Source organism: Hylobates moloch, unplaced genomic scaffold (assembly GCF_009828535.3).
Source record: "Hylobates moloch isolate HMO894 unplaced genomic scaffold, HMol_V3 SCAFFOLD_19, whole genome shotgun sequence".
Taxonomy (NCBI): Eukaryota; Metazoa; Chordata; class Mammalia; order Primates; family Hylobatidae; genus Hylobates; species Hylobates moloch.
In genome coordinates this window covers 15,607,896-15,619,971 of record NW_026652294.1, presented here as the reverse complement: position 1 = coordinate 15,619,971, position 12,076 = coordinate 15,607,896, and the positions used below count along the sequence as shown (strand labels likewise).

General features: G+C 55.7%; 2 protein-coding genes across 3 annotated transcripts in view; both read right to left on the bottom strand.

Moving 5' to 3' along the window:
* The window catches only part of CIMIP4 (ciliary microtubule inner protein 4), a 302,707-nt gene that overhangs the window by 87,792 nt on the left and 202,839 nt on the right, over positions 1-12,076 (bottom strand). The window lies entirely within an intron of this gene.
* Positions 1-12,076, bottom strand: part of TMPRSS6 (transmembrane serine protease 6) — a 37,601-nt gene that overhangs the window by 14,941 nt on the left and 10,584 nt on the right. For both annotated transcript variants that reach the window (XM_032138525.1, XM_032138526.2), the window contains 4 exons: positions 8,760-8,964; positions 4,953-5,089; positions 3,399-3,511; positions 2,971-3,080 (listed from right to left, as the gene is read on the bottom strand). In XM_032138525.1, the coding sequence (XP_031994416.1) occupies positions 2,971-3,080; positions 3,399-3,511; positions 4,953-5,089; positions 8,760-8,964 (565 nt within the window). The remainder of the gene's footprint in view (positions 1-2,970; positions 3,081-3,398; positions 3,512-4,952; positions 5,090-8,759; positions 8,965-12,076) is intronic.

Sequence of the window (12,076 nt, the reverse complement as noted above, 5' to 3'; positions counted from 1 at the left end):
AGGCTGGGAAATCTAAGTCCTCACCCAGGTAGGAAGCAGAGGAGACAGGTGCTGATCCCTGGCCTCTCTGGCTTCGACACTTAAGCACTTTCCACCTCACCAGCCTGACCTGGAATGGCGTTTGGCCAGGAATTAATAAACACAACTTGTATGGGAGACAATATCTTCCTGACGGGTAAGTAATCAAAGACTGGGGCCCTGGGCTGGCCTGAACCCCTTGTTTCACAGACAAGGAAGGGGGTGCATCTAGAGATCCATCAAACCCTGATGCCAGACCCTGCTGAGCGCTTCTACCCCCATGTGGCAAGGGAGGCCTGAACAGAGAGAGGGGGAGCTGTGGGGGCACAGGGAGCTGTCAGACCACATCCTCACCACCCAGCCACCACTTGGCTACACCCTGAAGCCCATCTCCACCACTGAAAGGCAGAAAAGACAGGGACAAGAGGCCAAGTCCTTAGCCCTCGCTGGTCCCAGTTTCCCCACCTGTACAATAGGTTGGGTGCTAGGACCAGTTCAGCCCACACATTCTATAGCTCAATGGTGCTCAGACTCTGGGGAGATCCCTCCACCCTGTTAGAAGCTGTCCTAGTGCCTCAAATTCACCATCGAGGCATCATTCCTTTGGATTAGGGAAAAGACTCTCCCATCCGTGTTCCACACGCTCTCTGTCATTACCCAAGGGCAGCTCACGAAGTCCCTGTCTCCCCAGTACCCAGACCCTTGCCGGACTGCATCAGGGAGGCAGGAGGGCCTTCCCACAGGAAGCATGGGGTGGAGCATCCCTTGGCCTGCTGTTTGTGGCTGTTGCAGGTATGGGAGAGACCCCAACTGTGGCCCCATCTGCGTGCCACCTAATCCTGCTGAGCCTTGATTTCCTTCTCTGGGAAATGGGAATGGCGCCAATGACCACACAAGTTGCTGGGCCAATGCACTGAACGCCTGTCTTAGCACCTAACTCCAGGCCACCGAACCCCCCACAGCCTCTGAATGCTGGGGCCCCGCCTCTGGCAAATGGAGTCGCCATGGGGGTGAGGGATGAGACAGGGAGTGTCAGACCCAACACTGTCCCTTCTCCTTTCTGGGCCTCCCTGAGACATAAAGTTCAGCTCTGGGGTAGGGAGGGAGGCAGGAAAACATGTTCTCATCATTCGCAGAACTGTGAATCATGGATCGATCTCAGGGTCACCCTGTGGGTTCCTGTGGGCGGGGGTGAAGCCAGCCATCCTCAGCCTAGGTGAGTAGCAAGGAGGCCTCAAGGGAGCTCCATGAGGGGTCAGGGCAGCCATTCCCAGAGGTGCCCCCATCATGCTACAGAAGCCTTCTGCTCTCCAGACAGCATAGGCCTGACATCACGAAACCAGCATGTCACCCCAGCAGCACAGGCCTGATGTCACACTCCATCAGCATATCGCCACCAAATGCAAAGCCCTGAAGCCACTGCTTCACCATGTCACCCCCAACAGCACAGGCCCAAAGTCACTCCCCATGTTACCCCCAACAGCAGAGTCCTAAATCATACCATGAGTATTTCTTCTCCTTTCTTTTAATCCTAGTCCCAGATAAATTGCAAAAAGGAGTCAAGCAAACCTTGTCATTCTTCGTCACCTTTTGTCTGGATGATCTTTTTGAATAGGATCAGCCAACAAGCAAATTACAAGTGTTGGTGACTGGGAACACAGACCCCAGAAATCCAAGAATTCTAGACCCCCAGAGCCTTCCAATTATGGCATCTTCCAAGACTGGCATCTTAGATATTCAAACTCTGTGAATCCAAGAAATGACGAATCTTGTGTACTAGACTCTCAACCCATTAGGCCCACAGAATTCCGAGGTTGGAAGGGAGGGCAGAGGCCCAACCCGCGATGAAGGGTAGAGTCTCCTCTTCCCTGACGCCGACACGATGACCGTTTTCACCCCGGATTCCCAGGGAAAGGGTCTCCCTGGCTCTGCCATCACTGCTTCAATATTCCTCCTCTCTCTCCCCAAACCTCTGCTCCCCAACAATGGAGCCATGGGAGGGCCTCCCTCTCCCCTTGCCCACCCTTCACCCTCTAAACAATATTACCTGCACCTGAGCCTCCTTCTCTCCCCCTGGGGATGGCGGGATGATCCACACATTTGAGATATGGAAACTCTCCTGTCTTAAATGTCCCCTTCCTTGAATTTCCTAGTTCTCTTTTCTTCCCAGACAAATGAAAACCTGTCCATATACGCTGTCTCTGTTTCCCTGCCTCCCTGCCCAGCCCAGGCCTCTGAAGCTGTTGGCACCACCCATGGCCTCCTGGTGGCCAGGCCCAGTAGGCACTTACTGGCCTCATGCCATAGTGACCCTGGCGACGGTGGTCGCTTAGCCTAACCCCACTGTCTCTTGCTCACATCTCTGGAAGGACTCACATCTTTGTCAGAAACTTAGTTACCAGAGGGGGCAAGGGCAAGAGCAGGGAAGAGGGCAAGTGCCCCGTTGGGGATTCGGAGGATCCAGGGCACCCGTGATTTCCATGTTACCCTGTGCAATGGGATTGGACCTGGCTGTGCAGCAGGGGGTCATGATAAGGGAGAGGCGCCTCTGATTGTACACCTTGGGTTTAGAGGGAAGGCACCGAAATGCCCATGAGTCCTTTGGCTCTGGAAACATTTTATTGAAGGATTGAGGGTGCCAGAGGGGGTTACAGCACCCAAGAAGATGAGACCATTTTGCTGTAATTAGAATCAACATCCAAGGTGTCTGATGACCAAACATGTCTGAGACCTCTAGGGTAACTAGAGGGGAAGCTGGGGCCAGGGTGGAGGCCGGGACGAGGACAAGGTCAAGGGCAACAGGCCCGACACCAGCCCCAGCCTCTGCTCGCTCCCCCTGCTGCCCCTCTGAGATTGGGGACTTGGGCTTTCAATGAGGGGGTCACTGTGCGGGAGGGAGGAGAGAGAGGGGGAGGGAGGAAAGGAAGCCGGAGGGAGGAGAGGAAGTGGTACCTCCTGTTCTGGATCGTCCACTGGCCCTGGGTGCACGGCAAATCATACTTCTGCCTCCGTAGTGCATAGGCATCAAACCAGAGGGCCAAGCCGTAGTCCAGCGAGGGCACCTGGGAGGGAGGAGCGGGCCATCAGGTGGCCCATGGGGTGTGGCCAGGTTGGTGAACCCACCTCCCTAACAACAAAGAGAAGGAAACACAGAATCCCAGGTGGGGCTAAAGTCTGTCAGTCACTCAACAAACAGGCATTGCTGTGACAGAGGGAGACCTCGCCCACACCCCTCTCCACCCTGGCAGGATTTGTACCCAGGGCTCAGCCTGTGGGCGCTTCAGCAGAGGCGGGACACTGCCCCCTCTCATACCGGGTCACCAGGGACCTGTAGTGTGCTTGGGGCAGAGGGCAGGTGGGCAGGCAGGGTGGGGTCTCACCGTGAGGTGCCAGGAGCAGTGGGTTCGGGGCGAGTAGTAGCTGGGGAAGTACGGGGTGCTGAGGATGCCCTGGGAGTCCAGCCTGTCATCCAGCGTCAGGTTCACCTCACAGGCTGGACCAGGAGAGCAGCCGTTACACAGGGGTCCCCTGGCTGCACCTCCCGGCAGGCTGGCGCAGCTTGTAACCCCACCACCCCTACCACCTCTGCCAGCAAAGTGCTGTGGTTGAATGTGACTGTGTGAACATGGGCCTCAGTTTCCTCATCTGTAAAATGGGGACAATAATAGCACACACCTCATAGGGTAGTAGAGTGGATTAAAAAGACCTAAACATTCAAACGGCCTCGCATGTAGTAAGTGCTCGATCCGTGTTAGTTATTGACATTCGCGGGACAGCACTCACCAGTTTACAAAATGCATTCACACCTGCACAGGCCTCACGGTGGCGGCTGGGGGAGACAGAGCTGTTCCCCTTTTCCAAGATGAGGTTCAGAGAAAAGGAGTGGCTTGGTTGAGGCTACACAGTGAGAGGCTGAGGGGTCCAGGGGTCAGGACAGGAGCATGCTCATCTGCCCTGGCCATCTCTCCATGGGGCCAGGGCCCCCAAAGCCCTTTGTTCCCTCCCACCTCGAGCCTGTGTCAGACTCCCAAGGGAACAGCTCTGCTACCCATTTAGTGCTCCAGTTTGGCCAGCTGGGGACCCGGGTCTATGCCAGAGAGTTTGGGGATAAACCAAGAAGAGGGCTGGGACCCTGAGTGGGAGGGAGAAGAGTGGGGAGAGGGGTGAGGGAGAAGCAGCTGCCAACGCTCTGTGGCCTCCTCTCTGCCATCCTCCCCTCCCGAGCTCCATAAATGGCAAAGTCTGGGCCTCCTGCACAGAGGTACGGCTGGCCCAGGCCCAGGACAGATGTCCTGTGTGGGGTGGGACGTGCCCTTCCTGGGAAGGGGGCAAGGAGGGAGGTCCCAAAGCAGGAGGCGGGGGGGCTGGGAGGGCAGTGGGGGACCTGCCACACCAGTGGCCATGGCCTGGCTGTGCTGCCATCACACCTCCCCAAGCTCCCTACACCCTCTTGGCTGTGAGCGGACTGTCTACGGTGGAATCTAAGGAGTTCTTAGTCCTGCTGCAAACAGACCCGCGTTCCAGGCCCAGCCACTGGTGGGTGCCAAGGGGAGAGGGCAGGGAGGGGGTGAGGGGCAGAGGGGAAGGGACACAGGTCCAGGAGAGTGAGGAGGGAGGAGAGGCAGTCAGCACAGAAAAGAGAAAAGGAGAAAGAAGGAAGGAGAGAGAAAGAGGAGGGAAGCAAGGGAGTGATGCCAGGAAGACAGAGACTGCGAATGATAGGAGGGTCAAGGAGAAGAGAGGGGTGGAAGTGCAAATGGCGGAAGGAAGAGGGGGGCCAGGGTGGGGAGTGGAGAGCAGCAGGAGCTTCCAGAATCTTCCCTCTCCCCATCCCATCCACAATTTGGGCAAAAAAGGTGAGCAATGAGCCCAGTGGAGGGCCCTGGGATTCTACCACCACCCCTCCCCTGCCCCAGGGACCCCTGACCTCTCACCCTGGAAGACCACCGGCTGCACGGAGAGCACGAAGGGGTCGTAGTAGCTGTGCAGGCCCTTCTTCCAGACCACTGCCATGATGGCCCCTGACGCCAGAACCTCCACCACGGGCTCCTGGCGGCTGCAGCCGTACACCCTGGCAGAACAGAAAGGTGGCAAGGCTGGGCCGGGGTCTGGGAGGGGAGTGGCAGGGAGGGTGGCAGGTGGCTGCTGGGGGAGGGTGGATGGGAGTCTGGACATCTGGATTCTGGGTCCAGGTCTGCTACCAGAGACCACTGGGTGTCTGTGGGGAGAATTCTGTGTCTCCCCGGCCCCAGAGGACAGACTGAAGGCCCCCAAGGACCAGGCTAGCTCCTCAGGTGAAAGAGGCCAGGAGGTTCCTCAGACTTCTGGAGCTTACAGTTCGATGATGACGGCTGGCTCAAGTCCCATGCTCCCTCCCCAGACCCCTCCACCCTGCTACAGAATCATCTGTGACCCCTAGCGCCCCTGGCAGGAAGACTAGACTGGCATCTGCAGGGACCACCCCTTCTGGCACCGCGACTCCTGGCTGTGTTCAAGGATGGGACAGGGAGAAGGCACGTGTGGTCTTGTGACCCCCAGGGTGCCCCAGAAATCTGCCCAGAGCTTGGCGCCTGGGATGCTCGGAACAAATAACCGTATCTCAGACTTCTGGGCTTTTAGAAATCTGGAATGTCAGCCCTGAAAAGACTCGTGACACCGTTGAGGTCAGCTGCTTGATTTCCAGAAGGGGAAACTGAGGCCCTACCAGCAGTCCATGGCAGAGACAGGCCTGTGCTAGGCACTGCCTGTGATGGCTGGTACCCACCCACATATGTAGCTGCCCCGGTCTGCCTGTCTCAGACAGGGCTTCCCCAGCTCCCCTTCACCCTCTCACCAACCTCCACCAAACTTCCCAGTGTGAATGACAACACTCTCTGGAGTCCAGCGCATCTGATGGGTCAATTTATAAGAAACTAACGGCCCCACCTCCCTCTGAGTGGGCAACCCAATAGCGTCCCTGCCTGCCGACTGTGCGTGGGCCCCTGGGCCTTGACAGGAGGAAGGGGTGCCGCTGGAGGGATTTCGGGCACTTTGGCAAGCAAGTACCTACCTCCTCCAAGCACAGCCTCAAAATCGCTACACGTGGCACCCGAGCAGGTGCAGCCGGCTGGAGGCATGGTGGGCATAACCCCAAGGGGCTCCCTGGGAGGGTCTTAGTGCCCAGAGTCCGGGGATGGGGCATTTCCCTTGGCCTCTTGCCAGGGGAGCGAGGTGGCCTCCAGTAGCAGGCACCACTCCCCTCACCCCCCAGGCCCTCGTCCCTTCTTCCTACCATTCCAGCTTGATCTTCCTGCTGCAGTGCCCAAGTCTCCCCAACCACACCGGTGCCCCCCACCCTCCCACACAGCCCGTCCTTTTTGGCCTTACCAGTTCATCTTCCCTGGGAGGTGGGAGATACGGTATTAGGAAGGAAGAGACCTGGAGGTCACCTTTAATGGGGGCTTTAGCTTTCATTGTTGGGGGGTTTTATTTTATTTACCTAGCAGCAGAGTCCTGGTTGTCAATGAAATATGGAACGCAGATTCAAAGCACATGGTTGAACCTGGGCAAGGGGCCACCTTCTCTGTCTTCCCATCACCACCAAAGTCCCCCTCACCCCCATTCCCCAGCAGGTTTCTGGGGTACAAGCTTGAGAACCCCAAATGTTGTCTGACCTGTCATTTTAGAGCTTCTCCAAGGGTCTGGGACGAGAGAGCCACCAGTGAGTAGGAACAGAGCTGGGCCTGGCAGTCAGGTCCCCTCCCAGGCTGAGGGGCACCCGGAGAAGCCCCAGGGGAAACCGCTAAGTGTCCCCACCCTTTTTGGACCTGGAAGTCAGATGGTGTCTGGCTTCTCTGTGCTTCCCAGAGCCCTCCAGGAACTCAGCCCACGCACATGCCGCAGATGGAGGTCATACCCAGCAGGGCAGCAGGAGGGGTGACAAGGAGAGAGCAGCTCAGAGAGGCCCTGGAGGAGGGGTGTGGCAAGAACCTCTGCCAGCTCACATTCAAAGACTGCGCTTGATCTGAACACACTGGTCCCTTCCCCATCTGCCTGGAGGCTGTCCACGGCCCAAGTGAGACAGAAGAGGCATCAGCCGGACGCCCGGCACAAAGTAAGTGCTCAATAAACAATCACTGAGAACTGCCCAGCCCAGAGGATCTTCCCCACCTCCTGCAGCGCTTTGTAGGCTAACATCCATCTCCCCATCCTGTGGGAGGACCAGGCTCCCAGAGGTCAAGGCCATTTCCAGTCCTTCCTCCCCACCCCCCAACCACCTGCCCTCTGATCCTGATCACTTCCGTACTCCACACCATATCTCATGCCCAAAGCCCTACTCCTCTGCTCAAGAACTTTCAATAGCTCCCCACTTACCAAATATCAAAGCCCAAACGGCTCCTGGCACTCAATGCCTTTGGTGGCCCAGTCCCAGTTAGAGTATATATAATGATAAAAATAATGGCTAGTGTGTAAGTGCTAGGCACTCAGTATGTGTAAGGATCATGGCACAGATAGTCTGATTTAAATCCTCCAATGATCCTGCAAGGGAAGCATGATTGTGAACCCACCCTTCCTGCTTCCCAGGCTTCTGGTGGGGTTTAAATGAGATACTAGATTCTCCACGGGAGGGGATGTCTTCACTGCCGGGCCCTGGTGCCTAGATCAAATGCACAGTAGGTGTGCAGTAGGTATTTTGAGTGAATGAATGAATGATGTAAGTGATACTGCTTTGCAAGTTCTAACAATGCATCAGAGCTCACCGATTAAATGTAAGAGCAGAGAGGCTCACTGGTGTGTGGGGTGGGAGTGTGGGGGTGTGATGGGGAACCCCCTGCCTCCTAGCTGCGTGCCCTAAGGCAAGTTGCTTTGCCTCTCAGAACTTTCAACAGCTTCCCACTTATCAAAATCCAAATGGCTCCTATCACTCAATGCCTTTTGTGGCCCAGTCCCAGGTAGACTATATATAATGATAATAAAATAACGGCTAACGTTTACTGAGCACTCACTACGTGTAAGGATCATGGCACAGATGGTCTGATTTAAATCCTCCAATGATCCTGCAAGGGAAGCAGTTTCTGAGAGGCAAAGTAACTTGCCTTAGGGCACACAGCTAGGAGACAGGGGGTTCCCCATCACACCCCCACACCCCCACCCCACACACCAGTAAGCCTCTCTGCTCTTACATTTAATCCGTGAGCTCTGATGCATTGCTAGAACTTGCAAAGCAGTACCACTTACATCATTCATTCATTCACTCAAAATAGATACTGCACACCTACTGTGCATTTGATCTAGGCACCAGGGCCCGGCAGTGAAGATATCCCCTCCCGTGGAGAATCTAGTATCTCATTTAAACCCCACCAGAAGCCTGGGAAGCAGAGAGGGTGGGTGTTCTGCCAGGAAGCAGTCAGGGTTTAGGAATGAGCCCAGAGGTTGAAAGTCCAGGCTGCAGCCAGACTCTGAAACATACCAACAAGCCATGGTGCCTCCCAGAGCTGACTTTAGGGGTCATCTAGAGCAACGGCTTTGTTACAGATGGGAAAACTGAGGCTCGGGAAGGGGAAGCGCTGCCCCCAGTACACAACCATCTCCAGCCTCCTCTCCCCTATCCCCTCTAGGCTAGCCGTCCTGTCTCCCAGATACCCAGGCTCAAGGTCCTACCCCCCCCCACTTGTCTAAGAATGCTGTGTGTGACTTTTAATCCCCCCATCAACCACTCCCCTTTCCAGCCCTCCCTCCCGCCCTCCTTCCCAGGGACTCACGAGGTGATGAGCCTCTTCTCCAGGGGCCCAGCCACATCATACATGGCCAGTCGGTCCCGGCACTCTGCCAGCGTCCACTCCAGCCGGAGTTTGAGCATGAGGTCCTCGGGGCCCTGCAGGTGCCACAGGCAGCTGGAGGCCAGGTGGTCAGGCCCCTTCAGCCGGAGGACCTGGCCCTGGCCCACGTAGCTGTAGCGGTAACAACCTGGAGTGGGGAGAGGGGCACAGCCCCTGATTCCTGTGAGCCAGAAGGAGGGGACCCTAGGGGGCCAGGTCCCTCAACGTTCTCCCCCAGGCAGGATGGGCTGGGCGGGGGAGCCGGGTGGGGACAGCCAGACACGCTCTACCCCATCCTTCTCTCTCCCTGTCAGTATCCTCATTCATGCATTTGTTCATTGGTTCAGTCATTCACTCATGGAATGGACACACACTGAGCCTCATGCCTTCTCAGTGCCCAGGTAAAGATCCAGTCGCTGCCTGGGGACATGGATGACAGCAGGGACAGACAGACACAGAACAGGCAAGAACAGCTCAGGAGGTGACGGCTCCAAACCCGGCCTGTGGGCTGGGGGCGTCCTGGGGGTCCCCGCGTGAGCAAAGAGGCTGGGGCGAGCCAGGCAGCTTTGAGAAAAGTACACACAGGGCACGTGTATCTAGAGGACAAGCTGAAGGCAGGGAGGCCCGGCCCAGGCCATTCCCAGGATGGGTGCTGCTTTCTTCTCCTGCAGCCATAGGGAGCCACAGAAGGTTGGGCAAGGCTGGACACGGGCTGGCTTGGACCACACACTCCTCTGGCTGCTGTGGAGACCAGCGAGGCCACAAGCAATGAGCAGGTAAAGGGATGAGGGCTTCACTTCCGGTCGAGAGAAGGGAGTGCCCTAAGGAGGAGTCTGGGAGGCTGCCCTGGGGGGAGGACATGAGCTTTGAGCTAATGATGGTGAAGCCATCAGAATAAAACAGGTGCTTATCAAGCATTTGCTACAGGCCAGAAACTGAGCTGAATGCCTTCCCTCACTGTCTCACTGAATGCCCACAACAGCTCTATGAGATACTTTCAATGATTGTGTCCATTGCACAGACCTGGGCCAGACACATCTGGGTTTGCCCAGCCACCACCTAATCTTTCCTGGGCCTTGGTTTCCTCATCTATAGAATGGGACGATAACACCACCCTTGCAGGGCCGCCAGCGGAGGCTGTGGGATGAAACACGTTTGAATGCCCAGCACAGCGCCTTGCACAGTAGGAGCTCAGTAAAGGCAGTGCCTGTTCCTCAGGTGGGTATGAGGGAGATGGAGCAGGTAGGGCTGGGGAGAAAGGCCTGTGACTTGTCATCCTGCAGCTGGCCCCACCTGAGGCTCAGACCTAGCCCATCTCACGGCTGCCTCACTTCACAACTGTTTCACCATCCTACCCTCCCCCCCCACCCCACACACCAGTGAACCTCTGCTCTTCCATCTAATCCGTAAGTTCTGATGCTCTGCTAGAACTTGCAAAGCAGTACCACCTGCATCATTCATTCATTCATTCATTCAAAATAGTTACTGTGCACCGACTGTGTGTTTGATCTAGGCACCAGGGTCTGGCAGTGAACATATTCTCTCCCATGGAGCATCCAGTATCTCATTTAAACCTCACTAGAAGCCTGATGTTCTTCCAGGAGCCAGTGGGGATTTAGGAATGAACCTGGGATGTGGGAGGCAGCCTGGTGACATGAAATTATAAAACCTGAGTTTTCAGTCTATTTACTCTGCTTTAAGTCGTCTTCTTTGGAAGGCCACAGACGAGCAAAGGTCCCCCTGTCAGTTTGGTCAGCCTGAGGGCAGCCCCCCAAGGCTAGCGCCATCCGCTGGGCCTCCAGGGGAGGGGGTGTAGGGGGAAGGAACTGGAGAGAAGGAGGGAGGGGCACTACCCTCCCCACCTAGCACCAACACTCATCAGCTGTGTGACGATGTCATTCTTGGCTCAAGGGCCATATAAAATCAGGCAGCAGTGGACCAGATTCGGTGTCCAGGCTGCAGTGAGCCAGTCTCTGTCCCCAAGCATTGTCTGATCAAGTCCCCCTGAGGCTCTCAGGAGTAATAACTCTGACTTACTATTGGTTGTCGATTATCAACCTCAGACTCTGTAGAGGTAGGTGTTCACCACCTCTGGGTAGTTAACTGAGTCTGGGCCAGTGGCTTAGCCATTCCAAGTTCTGTCAAATGGATGTCATAATAATCCCTGTCCTACGACCTCCTCTGGGCAGTGCTGAGGACCAGGAAGGGAATGGAGGTGAATACAGTTTGCTCTGATGCTGCCACCTGTGGCTCAGCCCCTTCTCCCTGACCCCTGGCCGTGCTGACTGCAGTGGGGAGCTGACCTCCCTAGAGAGAGAACAACAATATCTGCCTAGGGAAGGGACAGGGCCTCCACCAGCAGCTGGGGAGAGGTGCCAGGCACTTCCTAGGGCTTTGTGTTCTTTAAATCTTGCTCCAAGCGGATCCTTTGCTCTTGCCACTTTAATAATTACTCTTTTTTTTCTTTTTTGCTCTTGCCACTTTAATAATTACTCTGTTTTTCTTTTTTGCTCTTGCCACTTTAATAATTACTCTTTTTCTTTTTTGCTCTTGCCACTTTAATAATTACTCTTTTTTTTTGAGACGAATTCTGTGGAGAGGTGTGTGCTAACCTTTTGTTAATCGGAAACACCTTCGGGGAGCCTGGCACCTCTCGGGGCTGGGAGGAAGTAACTGAACATGCCTCAGGTGTTCCCCTCCCCCGGCCTTTGCCCCTGCCATTCCCTCTGCCCAGGGAACACTTTCTCCTTCTCACCCTGACAAATTTCTGCCTACCCCTATGCCTGAATTTCTTTTTCTTTCGAAAATTATTTCATTTTATTGTTGAGATAGCCTGTCACCCAGGCTGGAGTGCAGTGATGCAATCACAACAGCTCATTGCAGCCTCGACCTCCTGAGCTCGGGTGATCCTCCCACCTTAGCCCCCCTCCTCCACCCCGAGTAGCTAGGACTGCAGGTGCACACCACCATGTCCAGCTAATTTTTTTTTTTTAATGGAGTTTGCTCTTGTTGCCCAGGCTGGAGTGCAATGGTGCAATCTTGGCTCACTGCAACCTCCACCTCCTGGGTTCAAGCAATTCTCCTGCCTCAGCCTCCTAAGTAGCTGGGATTACAGGCATGGGCCACCATGCCCAGCTAATTTTGTATTTTTAGTAGAGACCGGGTTTTGCCATGTTGGCCAGGCTGGCCTCGAACTCTTGACCTCAGGTGACCCGCTCAACTCGGCCTCCCAAAGTGCTGGGATTACAGGCTTGTGCCAC